This window comes from Platichthys flesus, chromosome 16, assembly GCF_949316205.1.
Source record: "Platichthys flesus chromosome 16, fPlaFle2.1, whole genome shotgun sequence".
NCBI classification, from domain to species: Eukaryota; Metazoa; Chordata; class Actinopteri; order Pleuronectiformes; family Pleuronectidae; genus Platichthys; species Platichthys flesus.
Genome location: NC_084960.1, coordinates 7,258,255 through 7,279,558, shown reverse-complemented (window position 1 = coordinate 7,279,558; position 21,304 = coordinate 7,258,255). Strand labels below are relative to the sequence as shown.

General features: G+C 41.1%; 2 protein-coding genes across 4 annotated transcripts; one reads left to right on the top strand and one right to left on the bottom strand.

Annotated features, from left to right (window-relative positions):
* Positions 1-335: 335 nt before the first annotated feature.
* On the bottom strand, positions 336-4,000 carry drc3 (dynein regulatory complex subunit 3). The gene is made up of 13 exons (XM_062408584.1): positions 3,942-4,000; positions 3,589-3,781; positions 3,390-3,506; positions 3,104-3,270; positions 2,860-3,006; positions 2,612-2,731; positions 2,398-2,510; positions 2,126-2,300; positions 1,815-1,946; positions 1,600-1,670; positions 1,180-1,303; positions 732-863; positions 336-604 (listed from the first exon to the last, which is right to left on the bottom strand). Exons 2-13 carry the CDS (start codon positions 3,746-3,748, stop codon positions 497-499), a joined length of 1,566 nt encoding a protein of 521 aa, XP_062264568.1. The 5' UTR covers positions 3,749-3,781; positions 3,942-4,000; the 3' UTR covers positions 336-496.
* A 407-nt stretch (positions 4,001-4,407) lies between these two features.
* On the top strand, positions 4,408-20,986 carry LOC133971376 (TOM1-like protein 2). Of its 3 annotated transcripts, XM_062408695.1 has the most exons (16): positions 4,408-4,498; positions 8,070-8,154; positions 9,087-9,165; positions 9,665-9,814; positions 10,254-10,388; positions 10,475-10,618; positions 10,879-10,995; positions 11,875-12,008; positions 12,474-12,516; positions 13,365-13,536; positions 14,014-14,128; positions 14,532-14,607; positions 15,489-15,563; positions 17,611-17,670; positions 18,242-18,278; positions 18,410-20,986. In XM_062408695.1, the coding sequence occupies exons 1-16, from the start codon at positions 4,447-4,449 to the stop codon at positions 18,553-18,555; spliced, it is 1,620 nt and encodes a 539-aa protein (XP_062264679.1). In that variant the 5' UTR covers positions 4,408-4,446; the 3' UTR covers positions 18,556-20,986. The 3 variants fall into 3 exon arrangements, with proteins under 3 accessions (XP_062264679.1, XP_062264680.1, XP_062264681.1); XM_062408696.1 differs by lacking the exon at positions 15,489-15,563; XM_062408697.1 differs by lacking the exons at positions 15,489-15,563; positions 17,611-17,670.
* Positions 20,987-21,304: the final 318 nt, after the last annotated feature.

The following is a 21,304-nucleotide window of genomic DNA, read 5'->3' as shown; positions in this document are numbered from 1 at the left end:
CACCGCCAGCATCTGGTATGGAGTGTGGATCAGCCTGTTGTATGGTTTTATTATCTATTAGGTTAAATAATAAAACAAACTTATACCCTCTCCATTATGATAGTTGTTCTAATATAATAAAATAGTTAAATCCAAATGTACTTTAATCCTGCCAAGGTTTACAATTATCTGTGTTTAGTCTTGATATGCATAATGAACTGTTCCCTCTTGCTCACAATAATCAAATAATTTTTATATTCAGACACATAATTAATGAGACAAACAACTCTTTGTTGTTTGTCTCAATGAACAGATGAAATCATTATTTTATTGGTTAATAACCAAAGGACCAACAAACAGGGAACAAATGGAATGTTTGGAACAAAAACATACAATAATAGATTCATATTTTTATTTTAACATAGTGACATTTGTTGTATGACAGTCGTCTCAGAATGTTGTGAGAATGTCCTGTTCTATTTCAATCACAAGTATGTGAACGAAATGATTGTTTGCCTCAAAGATCTTGCCACTGGAACTCCTCCAGCTGCTCGTGCAAATGGTCGATATACTTGAGGGTGTCTGAGAGGCAAGTTTGGTTCCGCTTACGTTCTTTGTCTTGAGCCTGTAATAAGCCATAAAGAAAAAAGGCAAACAATAACAAAACAAGATAGTGAGATGCGAAGTAGAGGTTTGTCAATTATGAAAATATGAACTGGGCTGCTCGCTGTAAAGTAATTCCAGCTCCCTACCCCTTTAACCAGGGACACTTTCCAGGCCTCGACACGTGTAACACACTGAGCCTCTCTGTCACTGATCTTCAGCAGGTGGTTATCGTGGCCGGTGGCCAGTGCGTCCATCACCATGTTTTTGTCTGTAAACAGCTACAAAGAGAGAACCCAGGTAAAAGAGGGTGAGGGCACTGACACTGGTAATAACCAATGTCTTTGCATCATCTGTACAACTGGAATTAATCTCTGTCATCAGTGTTCACATTAGATTATTATTCTCATATATAAAATGAAGTGAGAAAACAGGTCTTAAGTGTGGCGGCTGTGGGATAACACTGGAGTGTCAACATGGCAGAGTGTGCAGACAGTAATAAGCTGTAATCAGTGCTTTTACTACGAGGCTATAGCAATCTACAGTGACTATAATATAATCATTTAGCCAGTTTGAGACAAAAGAGACAACACTTACCCATCTAACGTCACCTGACATGTCCTCTCCCACGCTGTCCGAGGCCACTTTCTCCAGAGTTACCAAAGCAATATCTCGTACTTTCTGATGATAAGCATCCTCCAGATCTCGAAATTGGGCAAATGTATGATTGTGTTAAAGGCATAATTTAGACAGGACTTAATAATTGACAATAGGACTCAAGATAAATTGATTCCTGGTCAAATTGGATGAATAGAAAGCGAAGGTGGTTTCTTTAGATCTTGTTCACAAATGAGGGTAAGACAGAGGGAGCTAGATCTTTCCATTATGCGTTGACGCATTAATCCGGCATTGTATTAAGATGTAGCTTGATATTGTCTCTCATATAAATATAATAAACACTTAATTTACTGACTCAACGTTATTGCATATGATGTAGAAAACAAATGAAAAGGATATATCCCTTGCACAGTTTCAGTGAAACTGCCAACCATGTCTGAGATGCTGATGTCAAACTCTTTGATGATGTCCTGAAATGAAAGAAAAGATTTTTTGACTTCCAAACGTATGGTGGCAGTATTTAATCTAAATCTAAAGCATCTGTAATAATTATAACAATCAGCTTACAAAAACACAAATAAAAAACACACACACACACACACACACACACTTACCTGTAACTGGCTATTGAGCTTAAGCTCCAGTGACATTAGGCTGTCTGAGAGCTGGTTGATTGCATCGTTGCATTGGCCGATCTTGACCTGCAGCTTGTCTGGGTCTGACAACTGCCTGAGCTCCACCATCCTCTAGAAAATTATAAAAAAAAGGTACTTTATAGATTCCACACCAGAAAAATTCACTTGCGTCATGAACATAAGAAATGTTTATCTACTAAAAGCAGAGTTAATGAGCTATTATCTATTTAAATGTGCTGAGCATTACACAGCGCCTTTAGAAACATTATACATGGGCCCATGCAGCTAACCTCTTGGTGTTGCTGCTGAAATTCTGCCAAAACCTGTGATGCCTTCTTCTGGTAGTCTGTCACCATCTTTGTGTGACCGCTGAGGAAGGAGTTTACCTCTGCCTCTCTTCGTTTATGCTCTGCCAAGCCTATTTCAAGTACCTGCTCACACAGTTCCCCCATTTGATGCTCAAATGTAAGCGGTGGGTCAAGGAATTTAAGGACTAATTTCCAAAGATGAACATGTCATTAATACACCCACATGGATGAGAAAGCCAAGAATCAAAGGATATGTTTGAAGCAGATGAGCCACTCCTGTCACACAACGCAGTGTCTCCGCTTCTGGATCGTCTTTGAACATGCTCTTAAACAGATAGGATCCACTGAGGTTTTCCACAAAGGCGTCCTGTTGGGAAAATAGAACTGACCTGTCACGCCGACTGTGCATTGGCAAGTTTCAGAGCTCAGCGGACAATGATTGCATCACAAACAAGAGCTTTAGGTTACTGTGTGTAATTGGAGTTCTGCTTTCTGGCTTTGCTCAGCATCATCGGCTTGTTGTTTCTGCAGCTCTTCTTGTCTCATTTTCCCAACGGCTAGGTAGTGTTTGATAGATGCTTCCTTTTTCTGCACAGACACATGTTTTTTTTTAATACAATATCAAGATGGAACGTTACAAATACCTATGATGACAATTTTCCAAACAGACCTATATGAGGAGAGTGGATTACAACTGCATCTTTGTTGAGACTTACTTTCTCCTCACTAAGTAATCTGAAGTCTAGGCACGTCAAGTTTGGAAAGAAGGCAGCAATGAAGTAGGTGTATCCATCCTCCTTTGAGAGAGGGTTTCCAGATAAGTTGATGTTGAACAGTTTCTTGAATTTCCTGAGGGAGAGCACCTTTAAAATGAATTAGAATTACATTATGGTATATGTTACATGAAAATACACAAATGTTACACAGCAGCCTAATTCCAATACTACTGTATTACTTTACATTATCCAGTTGTTCAAGGAGGTTGTTTGAGATGAGGAAATGAGTGAGATTCTCAAATTCACCCATGTTTTCAATCACAGAGATTCTGTTGTTGGACAAATTCAGATATTCAAGCTTCCGCAGAGAATCCAGACCCTCAATTCTTTCTATTCTGTTGAACGACAGATCTGAAAGACACATTCAGAAGGATGTTGGTTATTCTTTGTATAGTTACTGGACTCTTTATGTGTTTTTCCCTATTTGAACCATTACATAAACATTGCAAATAAAAAAAGCTTCATCTTACTGAGCCATGTCAGATTCATCAGACGGTCCAGGCCCTCGATCCTCTCTATCAAGTTGTTGTTTAGACAAAGCCTGGTCAAGGATGTGAAGTCCCATAAGTTGTCAATCTTCAAGATGTCTGCGAACAGAGGACATCTCACATACCGAAGCACAATTCACTTTCATACACTGATCGATGTCTCTTTATGGTCTTTTCTTACTTCTGAATTCCAGACGTATAGCGAGGACTTCATCGAGGTGTATTCCCTCCGCCCGGGCAATTCTCCCAGCTTGATCTCGAGGAGTTTGCTCATCAACTGCCTTCTGCACAAGCTCCTCATCCATCAAGATGGGCTGAGCTGCACCGCACTGCCAGCCCATGCTGCCGCTGGTCGGGTCACTTCAGCTCCCCGGCTAAAATAAACCGAATAAATCATAGTTTGTTCGTTAGGGGCTTAGTTTGATTATTATCCCAACTATCTAGGAGTAGTTGACAGACAAATTAATATTCCCTCATCATCTACTCACTGTAATGTTATTAGACTTTGTAAACAATATCAAATAAACAACTCACCAGTGACAGCTTCGGATGTAAACAACACGTTTTGTTTTATCCCGTTGATGAAGTCTCCGTTTACGCACTGTCACTTAGCAACCGACTCGCCTTAAGCCGCGTTCAAGGACAGTCAAGTCAATGGGTTTATCATAAACTTTCAACCTCCAAATCAACTTGCTTGGCTGATGAATATTCAATAACAACACATGTGTTAGCGATTACAAGCTAAAATTTCGTACAACGTTTTTATCTTTGGTCAAGTGCATATTTTGTTTAAGTAAAACATGTATTTATTTATACATTTATACAGAATTATTTTTCGCCATCAGGTAGAACGGAAACTAACACGTCTAAGAATATGTCTTGAACGCAGCTTCAGTTGCCAATCATGAGTGACATCGATTGTAGCCATACGTGACAAACTCTGTGGACCTGTCGACCTATAGGGATGTCCAGTGGGCGGGACTCTTCCGGGCCTCAGCCTCCGTCAATCCAGCTCCTGATCGGATTGTTTGTTGTCAAGATGGAGTTTTTACTCGGGAACCCGTTCAGCACTCCCGTGGGTCAGTGTGTAGGTACGTGAGCCTCCCGGTCATTCAGGTGGAGACTTGAGACTTCCTCCGCGACACAGACGTTAAACCTGGGTTCACATCAGGTGTTTTTTTTTTCAACCGGGGTTTATTCACGGTTTAACCGCGAGCTAGCCGGTAGCATCATCGCAGCAAACGTCATCTGCTCGGGTTGAGCATAGATGGGGTTGAGCCTCTAGCTAATGTTAGCCTGCTAACCTCCACGACTTAGAGAGCGTTTTTGTGGACAGTGCTGCACAGTTTGTGAGGATATGAAATGTTTATTTGAAAAACTAACTTATATTCACACACAGTTAAAGTTGTTACTTCTTTTGCAACGCATGTCCCACTGCACCTTTGAATGGCTAAAGTCTTAGTGATGTATTTGTATTATATTTGATCTTTTTATAGTCAGCTCCATCTACCTTGCTTTTATTTTAATTCAGCTATTGCACTGCTGTGCTGACCGGTTTCCTCTTGTCCAACACCCCTCACTGTACTGATGACCCCCTGTTAACCTGCATTACACTAACCCTAACCCTAAGTGATTACTGGCACCCACTGAATGAGCTACAGAAGTTAATGTTAAAGTGTTGTGTGGTACTTCTTTATCAGTTTAATGAAATCCTTTCTGTAAAGAGGATCCACCATCTTGGGTTCTGTTAGATCATATCTGACATTGACTGGCCTCTATTAGCCTTTATCCTCTGTATTTACTACTCTGATTTCTGGTGCCAGTGTTTAAGAAGTAGTGTAAACCTTCAACTAGGGCTGGGCACCATATACATTGATATATATATATATCGATATAATGTTGATCTATGTGCACAGTGAGGATGTATAACTCATAATTGATTGACTCACTTCAGATGTTGTTTATCATATATTTGCCAGTAAAGAAGAGATCAAAACCACAACCTTAACCCAGGAGCAAAACGAGTCTTACAACATAAAATAAATAATAGTATGACATTGATTATTATACTCCGAGCCCTACATTCCACAGACATTTCCTTTCCTCTTCTTTGTTTTAGAACTATTTAAACTCCTGCAGAGCAGATGTGAACCAAACATCAATTTCTCCATCTGCAGAATTTTTCTGATTAAGTAAATGCAGCTGTTAACGTCTTTTTCCCAGCTGTCATAGATCAAGCTGCTCGTTTATAAATAGTCTTTCTCGAACATATTTTTTTTCACTTTTTCAAGATAGAAAGTAGAAGTTCACTCAAGCTCATTGATGTAATTCTGTCAGAAATAACTTAAAACACAAACTGTGTGCCATGTCGTCCAAGACTGCCCTCAGGCACCACCTTAGAGCATTCACGCTGGCATTTTACTCACAGTTGTTCTGGGTCAGGCAGTGGGGTGTTTGCAGTACATTTAGGATTTTCCAACTTGTCAGAGATGCCAGGTATCTCCTGATCTTTTTGGTTGAGTAGCTGCACTGTGCACACTTCTACACCCTGCTGTCTGTTTGGCTGTTAAGGCAGCAGGGCGAGAGATCAACTTATGATCAAAGAGAAAGAGACAGGCAGAGGAGACAGAGAGCAACTGATGGGGGAAGCACTGGGTTGTGTTCAGAGACAGAGAAGGGGTTCGAGGTAGTGAATGATGTAGGGGAGGGGAGATTCAAGAAGTTTCTCTTGTATGTTTTCTCTCCGCTTCATGATGCAGCATAATGGTCAAGGCACTATGGCTGTAAACATAATGAAGCAATGAATGTCTGGAAGAGCAAACTTTTGGCAATTATATGATGTGATACTGTTACTAATCTTGAGCTCTGTACAATAAATACCAAACAAATAATGTAAAGGGAAAAGATGAGGACAAGTGAAAACTGTTGTAAGGAAAAGTCTCAAAGGATAATAGATGGAGAGATGGTGCCAGACAGGGACAGGAATCTGTAGCTTTGTTGGCAGTGCATGGCACAGCCTGCCACTGGTTAAAGCCATGTGATCAACTGGGTTCACTGGTGTGATGTAGATTCCCAGGACTGAGGGGGATTGACACAACACCACGACTGAAAGCACTCAGCAGGCAATTAACTTCATTAGCATGGCTCTGTTTGTTCAGGGTCGTCGTAGCTCGTTCCACATGGAGAGATCAGATATTTGTTTCTTCTCTGCCACACATACTCTACCCTTCCTCGACCTGACAATCCACTTGAGGGGATTACATGCGATATTTTTTGTGGTGGTGGCTGGTTAATTCTTCCAAACTCACCTTTGTATACGTTGTGTGCAGCCAAACACCAAGACTCCAAGTGCTCCTCATTTTCAATCTATTTATGCCGGTCTCTCAGTTGTTGCCCTATCTGTGACAAGATGATTAGAGAGGGGGAGTGAGAGCATGAATAAATCACGGCTATCAGGCTTGTCCAACTTTGAGCGTCCCAAAAGGAAGGCAACACAGCCCAGTGAGAGGCTCTTGGTCTGGGCAGGACAGCCTGATCAGGGCCCCTGGGCGTCAGAGAGAGGAGCTCCTCCTGTCCAAGCTCAGGAATCCTCTAATGAGAATCTATTGACTGACATCCACAGGAAGTCAGTCACAGCTTGCTTCAGCAACAGATTTTTTTTTAGTTTTACTGAAAATCTCACCCCAAGTGACTGCTTTCCTGAAAGATAGCAGCATTCACAGACATGATGGATGGATTCAGGGGAAAGGAGAGGAAGGAGGAGATGGAGCGAGGACTGCATTGATGACTGCAGCGCCAGTTCATCACTGCAGCTTCCCGCAGTCTGGATCACATTATTACTCAACAAAATGCTATTAAATTGTAGGGTGGAGTGTGAAAGGGGGAGCAGGTCTCTGTGGCTGCTGTTTTTCATCTGTTATGTCAGTTGACCGATTAAACAGATGCAATAAACTTCACTTCCCTTAAATGTTTGCAGGCTTTTACTACAAAGTTATAAAACATGTTAAAGAAGGGTTTATTATTTATTATTTTTAGATTACTAACAGTTTGTCAAATTTCGTTTCAACTAAAGCAGTTGTCATCAGTGACCGGCTGCGTTCTTGCAGGTCAGAGTCAGTTCAGAGTTCATTCATAGAGCCGTCACACCACTAAACGTTAATGAAGAGGCATGTGCACAAGCTGTTCTTCCAATAATATAACAATATTCAATTATATGAATATTATGTGCAATGGATTGGGATCCCACACACAGTGTTCTCTGCCAAGGTGAGAATAGTTTGGTTAGAGAGACTGAAAGCACAGAAAGCTGGCACTACACGCTGACTTGCTTACACAACAGTTAACAGTAACAGTTTACTCTCAACCTTATGCAAGGTTGTTTCAATTAATGTTCATCGACTTAGCACAGGCGACAACTGAGCCGGACTGAAATGCAGCATCATGCTCGCTAGTGAGACAGCTGGCAGTTTGCAAACAGTGGATCGGGTATCAAAGCTAAAGTTTTCTTCAGTGACAAACACAATCGGCAGCTTCCTCTGCCTTAGCATCAGTATTACAGTCTCATAAAACCATTATCTTGGTATCGGAAAAAAGCTTCAGTGGAGCTGCAAATGAATCCAAATGTTAATGATATTCTGGTTGAACTGTTTGTTTTTCCTCCAGAGAGGGCCACAGATGGAGGCCTGCAGAATGAGGACTGGACCCTCAACATGGAAATCTGTGATATCATAAATGAGACAGAAGAAGGGTGAGCCCCTCCCACACGACACAAAGCCTATTGTTTTCCTGAGGTGTCTCCTACTGAATGAATGAAATTCTTATTCCAGCCTCCTACACTGAAAGATGCCCAGCCTACGATGGTTTATGAAAGTTTCTACTAATAATTCACTATCAGTACATCATGATACATTTTTATTTAAATTTAGATTACTATTTAAAATTCCTTTTTTTGAATATATGTTTTTCCATTTTCCCCTCAGCACTTTTTCCTTGTGCTTTTCACATTCTTCATGCCTACACACACTCATTGTGTCGGCATGTGAAGTGGGGCCCTCTCCAATGACACACACAGCAACACAGAAAAAGAGAGAGAGAGAGAGAGAGAGGGAGGGAGGGAGTTCAGCTTCACAGAACACAGAACTTCTTGTCTTAAAGATGTTTAGCATGTTAGACATCGTCTGCCTGGCTCCCGAGCTGGACTTGAGGTTCTGCAACTGAAAATCCATTCTACTGTGATTTTAAAAAGAACAATATTTCAAGTTTCTATTAGTTGCCAAGTCTCTGGCATGGTTATTTGAGGATTCATGGCCTGAAAAGTTTGGGAAGCCCTGTCTTATCACATACTGACCCTTGCAGAGTACCATCCAAGGATGCTTTATGTACAGTAACTTATATTTTATAATAGAGAGAAGACATATAAAAACGTACAATAAGCTTAGTATTTGGTCTGATCTGCAGTAAAAAGAGTTTGAGACAGAAAGCCAACCTGGGCTCTTCATGCATGGACAGCTTTGATCCTGCCTTGGGAGAACAATAGACACGCAGAACGAAGAAACAGATGGTTTTTGGTCAAGCAGTAACACAGACAGAGCGACTGGCACGTGTTCTTATGGCACAGAAAAATAATTTATTCCAGCAAAGACAAAGATGTCATGCCCACTCTCTGCCGTGTCCCTTTAGGCCAAAAGATGCCATGCGGGCACTGAAGAAGAGACTCAGCGGCAACAAGAACTACAGGGAAGTGATGCTGGCGCTAACGGTAAGACGACATATCAGCCGGTGTTTTTTCATAAAAGTGAGTCTTTGGGGCATTTTGCCATCGTTTGATTCTCAGGAGGCTGCGTCCATGCTGTTGTGGCTTGGCAGTGTGTGATTGTGTGTGTCTGCCACATTGATAGGTTGCACCCTGCATTAAACCTGACCTCTCCTGATCTTGTGTTCTTGGTCATTTTATCCGTCTGCGTCTCTTCTCCCAGTCACCGTCGGGGATGTTTTTATCCGTCTGACATTGCTCGTCTTTCATTTTCTTTTATAGCAGCCGTGCTTTTTGAGGTGTGTTCTCAGTTCTCAACCCCCCCCCATGTCTTTGATGGCTCTGCTAGCTAAAAGCCCCCCTGTGTGAAGAAAGCATCCTGACTGAGACCTTTTATGAACAGTCATTCCTGTTCTCTGCTGCCTCACACAGACAAACTTTCATCCTCTGCAGATTTTTTTAATTATGTAAGGAATCTATCTCTGTTTCATCTCCCTCTCTGCAGGTATTGGAAACATGTGTGAAGAATTGCGGCCACAGGTTTCATGCCCAGGTCGCAAACAGAGATTTCATTGATGGCGTTTTGGTCAAAATCATATCTCCCAAAACCAATCCTCCAACGATCGTACAAGACAAAGTGCTGTCGCTCATACAGGTATGGAGCTCTCTCTGGTCCTGCTGCTCTTCGTGCTTAGAAGCCAGATGGCCACTGTGTCCACCACCTCCCAGGTGTTCTGACTGCTGCCCTTAGTGCTGCTATCCACTTACCTGAGATCTGTTCAGCCAGCAGGTGGTGTTCACTCTTTCTATTCCTGCTGTCCTCTAAATATTTATAGGGATTTGTTGAAGGGTAACCAAAGGGACACACCTCTTTTAGCCACTCTTCCTTGTCTGTTTTACTGTCAGTGAGTGTACAATGTCCGGGAGGATGCAAGAGATCCTTGACCATTGATTTGTTTTGTCACAGGACATTAACAAAAAAGCTATTTTACTTAGACTATGATATAAAATGATAAAATAACTATTAAACCCCCCTATTTTAATTGCACGTTGTAATGTATATGTGTGTGTGTTTCTCCTGTGTGCTGCTGCAGGCCTGGGCTGATGCCTTCAGGAGTAGCCCTGATCTTACTGGGGTGGTCCATATTTATGAGGAGCTGAAGAGGAAAGGCATCGAGTTCCCAATGGCAGACCTAGACGCATTGTCTCCAATTCACACGCCACAGAGGGTGAAAATAGAGAAAAACACAGACTGCACAAACACATTTATATTCACACACTAATATTCTAACAGGTTATTATTTTCTTCCTCCAGGGTACCCCTGAGGTTGACCCAGCAATGATCAAGTACCTAGCCCCTACACCTCCTGCTGCAGCGGCTCTGAAACCTGCCCCGATCCCTGTTCCTGTCCCACAGGTCACAAACGTGGCCGGTCCCATCACAGCAACAGCTGAACAGGTGACAGGCTTCGACAAGGGACTTTTAATGGATTGTATTGGACTGCTAAAGAAGCTGACTGCCACTAAAGTGAAGTCAGCTTCATTTATTTAAAGGACCTGTCAGTCTGTAAATCTTAATCCAGACTTCAGTAATCAAGTGCATGATTTAAAGCAGATTACAAGCTTTCACAAACACTCAGTCTACTGCTTTCAAGAACATCTGCTGCACTGCAGACACTGGACAAGTCCAAAGTGACCTTTGACCCTCTGTGCTTTCAGATTGCCCGGCTGCGCAGTGAGTTGGACGTAGTGAGAGGAAACATCAAAGTCATGTCAGAGATGCTAACAGAGATGGTTCCCAGCCAGGAAGGTGCCTCTGACCTGGAGCTGCTGCAGGTTAGATGAATACAATATGAGGTCCAGCTTAACCACACACATGCAACTTCTTCACCCATTACTATGACTTTTCAATGTTTCATTTGCTTTTAAAGATGCTTAAATAATCAAAACAAATCAAAGTAAGATAGCTTGGAGCATTTTTTTGTTCTTTGCATGATATTATCTGGCAAGAAATCACAATAATAGTCATGTTCTAACAGAAATAACGAATGCCCTCACATTGTCAAAGGTATTGTATGATTGAGAGAGCAAAACGCTTTCCAACACTGCATGTCAGATGAAACATTTTGCCACTAGGGGGAGCGTTGTCTTTAGTTTTGAGAAGAAATGCTCAACTCCCCTTCAACTTCTTAAGAGTGAGTTGGCTGTGGTACAATCTTAGAAATGGCAATTAACCAGAGGTATAGAAAGTTCTGGAGAGTTTAATCTGTTGAGACCAAATCCACTCTGGTATTTGTGTCAGCTGCAAGAATCTAGCTTTGTGCTGAGGAACCCGTGCAAGTTGTAGATGTTATGTGGAAACTTTTCTGTCTTAGATTTGTGTTCTTTTGTTCCCAGTCGATCTTTTGTTCCGAGGAAATGTTTCTGACTTGCTCAACACTGAATCTCCTGTAAAAGACTTTTATTGTGAAGTGAATTTCCTAATTTCATGCAAAGCTCTCCACCCATTGTGTCGAAATGGAGCCGTATAATAGTGCATCTGTCTGACAAGATAATTTACATGGTTGAGTCTTTATTCCATATACAATTGCTTATTTGTGTGCGAGTCTGACTCCCCTCTCTACAGCTCTCTTTCTCCCGTTCCTTCTTTTTTTATCTATTGATTTGTCAGTTAATGTATTGATTGATCTGTTGATGTTGTGCCAATCTATCAAGGAGCTGAACAGGACATGCAGGGCCATGCAGGAGAGGGTGGTCGAGCTGATTTCACGTGTCTCTAATGAGGAAGTGACCGAGGAGCTCCTCCACGTCAACGACGACCTCAACAATATTTTCCTCCGCTATGAGAGGTAAAGTCAACAGAACAAATCGGAATTAGTTCCTTTTGCAAATAAGGGACAGAAAAGAAAACACATGCTTTTCTTTCTCAAGATGCTTTGAATATTGAGTTATTTTAACTCATTAGTTAGGCTTGATATTTTTACTGGCCCTTACACCAAGACTTAGGCTCATGAATTTAATCGATAACTAATTGTTGGATGTCAAGCAGCATCTCAAACTTAGATTTTAAAGATGAATGTCTATGTGTGATTATACGTTAGCATATCAATGTTTTTTAATTTGATATTTTGGAGTTAGACATCTACTTTGAAGCACTGTGAAGCACTTTGAAACTCAGTAAAATAAATATATAAATCTGGCTTCAAACTGCTTAGATGTCTCTTTCATGAAGTTTCTGAAGATGAGAGATGTGTAAACATTTGAAGCCCACAAAGGATGTGATAAAACACTCAAAGGTTCTTTGCTGTTCACAGGTATGAGAGATACAGGTCGGGTAGAGCCGCACAGAACAACGGGGTAAGTACCATCAATCGCATCTCCATGTACAAAGCCTCTATTGGATTGCTTTTAACATGTTTTCAGAAACATTTGAACGCAGCTACATCGTCTGGCACTTTGTCTCACATTCCAGTTGCTATAAGAGAAGTTTCCATCATAAAGGAGTTCACGTAGCCATTCGTTGTGTTTATTTTACCGTGTCAGTATCTGAATTCATATTAATTATTTGCTTATAATATAATAGCATATACATGCAATTTTGCTTGGCAAAACAGGAACATGTTCCATTCTGCTATTTAAAGTGGACATTTGCCAGTAACAGCGTCTCTCACTACATCCCACATAGCTGTTTGTGTTTGCCTATCGTTGATCTTTCTGTGTGCTCTGTCTGTTTATGTTGTGGCCAGCTGACGGAGGCAAGTATCACACCAGCACCGTGTTCAATCCTAGCCAGCGACTGGGGATGAACAGAGTGATGAATGTTAACCATCTGTTGTATGGAGCAAATGCTTAGACCCAGACGATGTGTCAACATCAGTAGCACTGTGAAACTAGATAATGTGCAGTGTCCTCCTCCCCTCTCCTTCTTGCCTTCTGTCTCTCACTTCTGAAGTCTTGGACACTGTTTATTCACCCTTGTGTTGTCCCTGTGTCTAGCCTCCACTGACCCACAGTGTGTAAATTGTAGATCCTGTAGCATTTTAGTAGCTGTAAAGTGTTTCCTCTGTATACAAAGGAAAGCAACAAACTCACATACTGTCAACTCTCTATTTGCTGCCAGAACTTTTGTAAAAGCTCATAAGTACTTCATGCACCCATTCATTATTGCTGACAGTCACCTTTCTCTCTCTCTCTTCCCCTCCCAGATGTTGAATGAGGCCACAGAGGACAACCTGATAGACCTGGGCCCAGGCTCCCCTGCTGTTGTAACGCCAAGGAACACATCTAGCCCTCCACCGCGCTCCATCGCCGGGGCCACTGCCTCCCCAGCCCATAACCCCACTACAGCATCGCTCTCCACCACACTAGCTGGCCTAGGTAAGAACAGTATGATATCATGTTCCAGTGGGTAGGAAAATTGTACATGGAAAAAAAGGTTGATAACCTGCACATACAACTGTCGTTTACAACTACTCTCATTAGAGGTGTAACATCCATTCCCTCCTCCAGAGTCTCTACAGACTTTCCAAAGCAGAAGCAGCAGAGTATAAAAAGGCTCATAATCTGGTTGCTAATGGGAAATAAGCCCAGCAACATATCTAACTGCTTGCCCCTCTGATGGTCTCCTGGAAACCTTTGCACACTGTAGAAGGCTTGGATATATTGCAATTCTTATTTTGTGGAGAAGACACAGCCACATTCTACTGAGTTGAATAGTTGGGTCAAACCTGTCTGTAATCCTGAAGATGATTGATTTGCTTTTACCATCCCTTTTCTTATCTTTCTTAAAATCTTTCTTAATAATTCTCAATTTCCCCCCATTTTCTCCTCTCTTCTGTCACCATCCCACTTAAGATGTAGGGTCGGACAGCGTGAGTGGGACCCTGTCATCTCTACCAAGCCACAACCGGGATGACTTTGACATGTTTGCCCAGACCAGGAGTAGCTCTCTGGCTGAACAGCGCAAGAAGTAGGTCAAGATTTAATTTAGCTTCTGGGGCAGCCCAGGTCCTCTTACAATGTTATTCAGGGTATCCTCTATTTCAATTAAATAGTTATTCATAGCCCCCTTTTAATAATAAAATACACCCGTGGGCACTTTTATACTGTAATGGCACCATGTTGTTTTTCTCACTGTCACTCACTCTGCCCCTTATCTCCTTAAGTGAGCTATTTCCTTTGTTAGTATATCCTAGAATGATCTTGTAATACTTTAAGGGGGGGTTAATTTTGATCTGTCATTTTCTCCTCATCAAAAAACTAAGAAAAGTCTTGTGGGATCAATATTTGATGATGTAACCTTGCGTTGGTGTTTTTAGTATTTCTGCCTCAGTGCAATATCTTATATATTTTGTGTGTGTTTTCATGCACAGTGTAAAGTATGAGGACCCGCAGGCTCTGGGTGGCCTGGCCTCAGCTTTGGATGTGAGACAGCAGAACGCAGGAGGGGTGAGTACAATGAAGCATGTCGTTGATACATCTTTCACCTATATGGCGTTTGGGTGGTTTTACATGGGTGTCAAGGCTACCTGGTCCAGTCTGTCCTGAGGCGTCGGTCACTCCTTGCATGTCATGATCTGTTATAGTGTTTGTCCTACAGTGACTTTTGTGCTGTGTGCAGTGACACTTGAACTTTGAACAAAGGTTTAGGTTTGTGTTAGGATTTTTCTAGGTCTGATTAGCTAAAATAAATATCCAACATCGAGCTATTTAGTTAAAAGCATTGATATGAGTTTGGTGAGTAGTAGCTCAAAATGTCAAATATTTCCTTACATGCAGTTTCTATATCTAAACCAGTGGACATGGAATCGACTTTTGCATTCTTCAGAATAGATTTCAGCTCCTTCATGGTCCAGTGTCTGTTCTACCTTTACAGTTTGCACAGAAAGTCAAACCCAGAAGTCACGTGTTAGTTTCAATATTTTACGAGTTGGTCTCCATGTCTGTGCACAGGTTGCAATGCATTTGCATGGTTATCTCTGGGTACACAGATTCTGAAACCTGAGCTTACAAAATCACACACATGCTGACACATACGAGCAGACAGACAGTGGTGATTGCACATGACATCCCTTTTTTAGTTACCTCAGGTACCCTGTTTCTACTACAGCATTTCTATTTATTTATATATTTTCCTCATTTTCATCTTTATGGAATGACCCTTTGCCATTTTCTCTCTTCTCTTCATTTTTTTTTCTTTTGAAGTGAAAATCTTCTCTTACATATTTGACCTCTCCTCTGTCTCTCTCTCTGCACTGTATGCTATGCTGTTGTTAGGGGCCTGCTACCTTTCTTCTCTTGTGTAAGGTGTTGTTCTGTTGTTGATTCAGCTGAGGGTAAAAGGGGATGATAACCCAGCAGATCAGGAGCTGCCCATAGACAGCTGGCTTATTACCCAAGGAATGGTGAGGACTCCATCCTCAGTTTGTCCTCCTAATAACCTCTCCTCATGTCCAACATCACCCCCAACCTCCTCCAGCATTATCATCATCACCATCATCCATGCATTTAATATAGTTTCATCTTACTACTCTGTCCTAGAATTCTCAGAAGACGACCATGAATAACAGTGTTTCTCCCCTTAAGACCACCCTTTCCATATCTAGTACAGTTATACTCTAGTGTTGGGCAATATAACAATACATTGAGATGATAGGGATTCGTCAACTGGTTCTAATTTTATTCCATATTTTGTAGTGGTTGTAAGCAGTAGGTAATGGTACAAATACGAAGCCAGAACAGTTTTGTGATAATACTGAATGGACTGAAACTGTATCTTCATTTGGTATTTCATTCACCAGATTAGTCAAAAACTGATTTTTTTTTTCTCCAGAAAATGTATAATCATGACACACTGCGACATCTGATTTTCTTTTTGCATATTGCTCACCTCTATTGTATTTTATTGACCTTATTACTCTGACACTTTCCACAATACTATATCCTCTCTGTGGACGAACTAATATGCTTAACTGGTCCCCAAGTGCATCATTCATCTAGATCCATCTTCTAACAGTCATACACTAAAATAGCGGAGGAGTACAGATACTTTCACTACATAGCAAATTCAATGTCAACAAAGGGGATTACTGTTAAAGTACCAATGACATATCTTCCAATTTTCGAGTATAGGAGAAGGAGGTTTGCTGTGTAGTGCTGAGTATCTGTGAGCTGTTCTCTAACGGTCTGTGATAACACATTCAATGTTATTAATGTCAACCTCACGTGTTTCACTCTCAAAAACACAAATTGATTTACTAACAGATAAATCACTAGATCCAACATCTGTTAAGAGTCTAACAACTAAGTTGCTGTTTTGACTGAATGTTAAAGTGAGTATAAAAGATGAAACTTCTGTCACTGTAATTTAGAGCCATGACAGGGACAGACATCTTGTTTTGCACTTCTCTACAACACTGTCTGCCCTTTTCACACAGCTGCATGCATTGTATTTTTTTTCTTCTTCCTGTGAATGACTTCCACTGCCCTGCTGCCTTGGCCTCTCTTTTGATTTGTCCCTTCACTGCGTCAACTGTGATGTCACAAGGAAACCACTCAAGTGTTTTTATTACAGGGCCTCAGGAAAAAGGGGTATTTGTTGTCCCTATTCCACTTTGATATCAGATCAGGGTCAAAATGTATTATTTACACAGGCAGTGAAAGGAGGAGGAGGATTAGACTTAGAAATTTATGGCTTTTCTACTTTTATTTAAAACAAAAAGCATGCAAGCAACTTTTCTAATTCCCCTAACTGTTACTCCTGGACTTTTTTTTAAATCATGGCTAAACATTTTTTAGCTATGATAAAAGTTCTCTTTTTTTTCTCATTTCCCAGCAGTCCTGATTGTTGCCCAACACCTACATAAGCACACATGTACACCATCCACTCTAACATGGCCTCCATCATCACAGTCACTGCAGGCCATGCGGCATTGCTCAGGCTATGTGGTGTGTGCGTGCCCCAAGTTTTTGTGTATGCTGTGGGATTGCCCTGCTCCTCGACGGTCCCTGTGCTTTCAGCTTTTCTTGTCCAATCAATCTCTTAATCGCGTTCTAGCGATTTGCTCATTAACTAATGATGTGGAATGATTAACACTGCTGTGTGACATTAGCCGGCAGCTGTTACGCCATGTCAGCTCTACAGAACTAATGAGAACAATAGACAACCTGGAAACTCCTGTTCTCTTAGAAGACAGCTGAGTAGCAGATTGTTGCACTCGGTCAAAAAGTAAGAGCACAGAGTCGAGAGGGGCTGAGTGTTGGCATTTGTTTTTGTTCTCATTTTGATTTGTTTCCTTTCTATCATCTTCCCTATTGAGCTTTTGGTGATTTCTATTGTTATTTGTGTCTGTGTGTTTCATTTTTTTGTTTTTTGTTGTTTTTCGGTTTGGTGTGTTTCTCTTGTGTGGCTTTGGTGCTGCCCCTTGGTTTGTCCATGGCTTTGCTCCATAGATCCCTGTATCGCAGTCCTCTGTCATGGATGACATAGAGGAGTGGCTCTGTGCTGACGTGGTGAGACTTCTTTACCTTGATTTATATTTCTTTCGTTTCTTTCTCTCCTACGCTCACTTTTTTTTTTTTTATATATATATATATATGTATAGCACACTTTATCCATCCATCTCATAACTGGATATGTTAAGGTTGAGTTCCCTTAACTTCACTTCTTTTCATTCACCGTAGCCTAACCTATTTCCACCAATGACTGATAGAGAATGGTTTGTTATCGTGTGGTCTGGCCTCCTTCAGCTAACATGGCACTAATATGTTTCAACAGATGACACGATCTTATTTGACTATGCATGTGAAGGTTGTGAAGTTGGACAAGAGAAAGCTTCTTGTTGCATCCAAAAGTGTGTGAGGGATGCATGACTGATGGATTTTTCTTGAGCGTCTTTGTATCGATCAGTCTGTGTGAACTTGACAGGCGTTCGAGTGGTATGACGCCTTTGTACACAAACTTATCATGTTGCTCAATGTATATCAAAGATTATTTCTGTCTTTTGAAAAAGAGACTTTTCAGTTAATAATAGTTTCTACAAACTTGTGCATTTTAACGTTTTACTTTTTTTCTTTTTAATAGAAAGGGGATGCCACTGAGGAAGGGGTGACCAGTGAAGGTACAGACTCAGACAATTGCATATGTTCCACTAGCTCAAACATGTGGAAGGGTTTATTACCCCCACACACGCCAATTCATTAATATAACGTTTGCAGGCGACTGAACATGAGTAAAAACTATTTATTTCAGAGTTTGATAAGTTCCTGGAGGAGCGAGCGAAGTCAACAGACACCGTTGCATCTCCCACGGGAGCTAACCCTGCTCTCCCAGCCCGAGCCCCTGCTGGCTCCCACAAGAAGGCTGAACGGACAGAAGACGCCCTGTTTGCCTTGTAGACTGTTCTCAGAGAACCTTGATGTCTCCCCAGGGCACCCAAAGGTCCTCGACCCATATGATTCCTCAACCACACAGCGTCTCCAGTCCCATTTCACAGCTGACTGGCAGTGTTGTTGCAAGATCTCTGCTCTGCTTTGTCATTCTCAAGCCACAGTGTTGCTCTAACATACATTACTGCACTACTCTTTTGCATTTAACTATAAATGCATGTATTAATCTGTTAGTGTGGGATGTATAGTCCCAGACGAGCTAATTTGTCCGATGTGGTTTTAAACAGAGGTAAATAACTGCGAAACAAATCACTGCAGGTCCATGCATTTGAGTCAGTATGGAGGCATACAGTAATGACAATATTGTGATGTGTTACTACATTCAGCTAATTGCTAATTTATGCATTTATAGTTCTAATGGTTTGTTCTGTACTCTGTACTAGCGCTGTTGTTAGTTAGCGTTTTAGTCTTTTAAACATGAAATGTGTGCAGAATGGAAACGCGTGTTACTACCCAGTTTGCCTGAAGCAATGTAGAGAAAATAGCTAGCAGGCAAATTCAGCTACCTGTGAGTATAATAGTTAAATCACAGCTAATCCGTTGGGTGTATGCCAGCGTTTCTTTAACCAAAGGGAATTTAAAAAAAAAACAGCAGAAGTTAAGATTCTCTGCTATGTATTTCAAATAGCTAAGGGGAAGGAACATGCACATAGATTATTATTTTTTTTTTTTTTTGTCCTATGAAAAGACCACAACAAATGAAAAAAGACAAATATGATATCGAACACTTGTAGCCATTCCAAAGAAGATGAAGGCTTTAATGACCAACTAGCACTTACTGTTTCCTGTCGAACAATAATCACATCCGGGCACATTAAATGTTAAGGGATCATGAACATTTTCCTTCCCCTGCTGCGATTCATTTCTGTGCACTTTGAAGCAAAAACAAATCTGTATTTTGTCCTTTGTGTTTACAAGATGGTTACTATTTTTCTAGGGGAGGGGGAAATGGTCTGTAGATTGACTCCGTTTTGCACAACATAACTTTTTTAACTGTGTTACTGCAGCTCTTGTACCCACAGAAGTGGAGAGATTAACTGTCAACCTTATGATTGCAAAACCTTAGAGTATTAGGAATTGCATAAAGATGCGAGACAAAAAGTCTGTGCGCAGACGTCAAACCTGAACAAAAGACTCAAAGTGTAGCTTACAATAAAGCGCTGATGTAAAGGATGTATTCAAGGAAGTAGATCTTCACTTACCTTATAGTATGTAATCTATTGACCTCAACATACAGGCATTCTTTGTTTCTGTATCTGGTTGAAAATGTATTGCCTCATTAAATCTAGACGTCAGAGAGATTTATCAATTATTTGATCTACTGATTGTATTTTCATAGATCATTTAAGACAACAACAACAAAAATGTTTCTGCCATTTGATCTTTTGTGGTTCAGGCTGAAACATGCAGCAAACAAACACTTATTTGATTTGGGCCTTCAGAGACATATTTTCATGCTCAGTGTTTATTCATTCTGGTTTGATTCATCTGCTGTTGTTGGAGCAGTTGCCAAGGATTTGTGTGATTGACTGATTCCAGCAAAGTAGCTCTGACTTGAGTTTTCCTTTGGTGGACTTATCACACTTTGAGGCAAAAAAAACAATCCCATCTTCGTTCCAGCTCTTTTGCTGATGCTCGGTTTTGCTTTAACATTTCTCTTAAAAATATTTTTTTGTTCTCCTTCAGTCCATTTAAGACCAAACGCCTCGTCAGTCAGAGGCAGTCCAATTAAAAGTCCTCCTAAATTGTGAAGTTCTAATTAAACTTTCCTTTTATCCGTTGTCAGTATTGTCCTCCCGCTGGGGGGAGATATTCATGAATTATTTTGTGTACGTAATCATAACAACTAAATATTTTATTACGTATTAGTTGAGAAGAAAATAAAGATTAATGAGCTTTAACTGTCTTAAATGCAGCAAGATGTACATGCACATGTAGGTTCAATATGGTTGCCAGGTAACTGAATTGATAGCGTTAAATTGGCAATCAACCATTGTGTCATTGTTGAAAACAGTTGCTAAAAATGTAACAGCAGATCCTTTAAAATGGAACTTTTCTCTGTGTTTGTGTGTTTGTGTATCTCTGGACCTGTAACAGAGTGTTTTGTGTTACTTGCTTTTATGAAGCTTACATCCTTAGGGCAACATGTATTCCTCTCAACATGGTAACTGAATGTCTTTTTAATACTGACGAGACGGAGCAGTTAGTGGATACGTTGTGGAGCGGCGGAGAGGGGGGGGGGGGGGCTTGACTTCTAACCGTGAGACTCCCGTGACTGTTTGGCTGTGCCGCCTGCTGCCATTACTGATGGTCAGATTTGTGTTTGACCTAATGCACGTATATAACTGCCCAATAAAACACTAGCAATGTGTGACCTCTACCTCACAACTGCGTGTGGTTATTTTCCATTGAAGGTCTCTGTGTCAATTTCTTTTGTCTCCTTCACGCTGCTGCTGATGCAACCTGGCGTCAATCTTTCACTGCACTGGTCATAAACTATCACATGAGCCTCTCACCCCCCACCCCCCTCCCCTCCCATTTGGTGGTTAGTGTGCAATTCATCCATTCGGTTCCACATGCAAAAATGTGAACAAGTTCTGTTCTCGCAAATTTGTTTTGTTTTTTTAAAGTCACATGTTTCACACCTCCACCGTCAGGTTTCTCCAAATCTAAACTAAGACTTTATACACACACACCA

Excerpts from the sequence above, each read along its gene's own strand:
- drc3 (XM_062408584.1), bottom strand. The coding sequence starts at position 3,748 with ATGGGCTGGCAGTGCGGTGCAGCTCAGCCCATCTTGATGGATGAGGAG. Across the intron at positions 3,507-3,588 it reads TATACGTCTGGAATTCAGAA|ACATCTTGAAGATTGACAAC; the intron begins GTAAGAAAAGAC and ends CTCTGTTCGCAG. Across the intron at positions 1,947-2,125 it reads TTCAGCAGCAACACCAAGAG|AGGATGGTGGAGCTCAGGCA; the intron begins GTTAGCTGCATG and ends ATAATTTTCTAG.
- LOC133971376 (XM_062408695.1), top strand. The coding sequence starts at position 4,447 with ATGGAGTTTTTACTCGGGAACCCGTTCAGCACTCCCGTGGGTCAGTGT. Across the intron at positions 13,537-14,013 it reads CACCACACTAGCTGGCCTAG|ATGTAGGGTCGGACAGCGTG; the intron begins GTAAGAACAGTA and ends ATCCCACTTAAG. Across the intron at positions 14,608-15,488 it reads GACAGCAGAACGCAGGAGGG|CTGAGGGTAAAAGGGGATGA; the intron begins GTGAGTACAATG and ends TTGTTGATTCAG.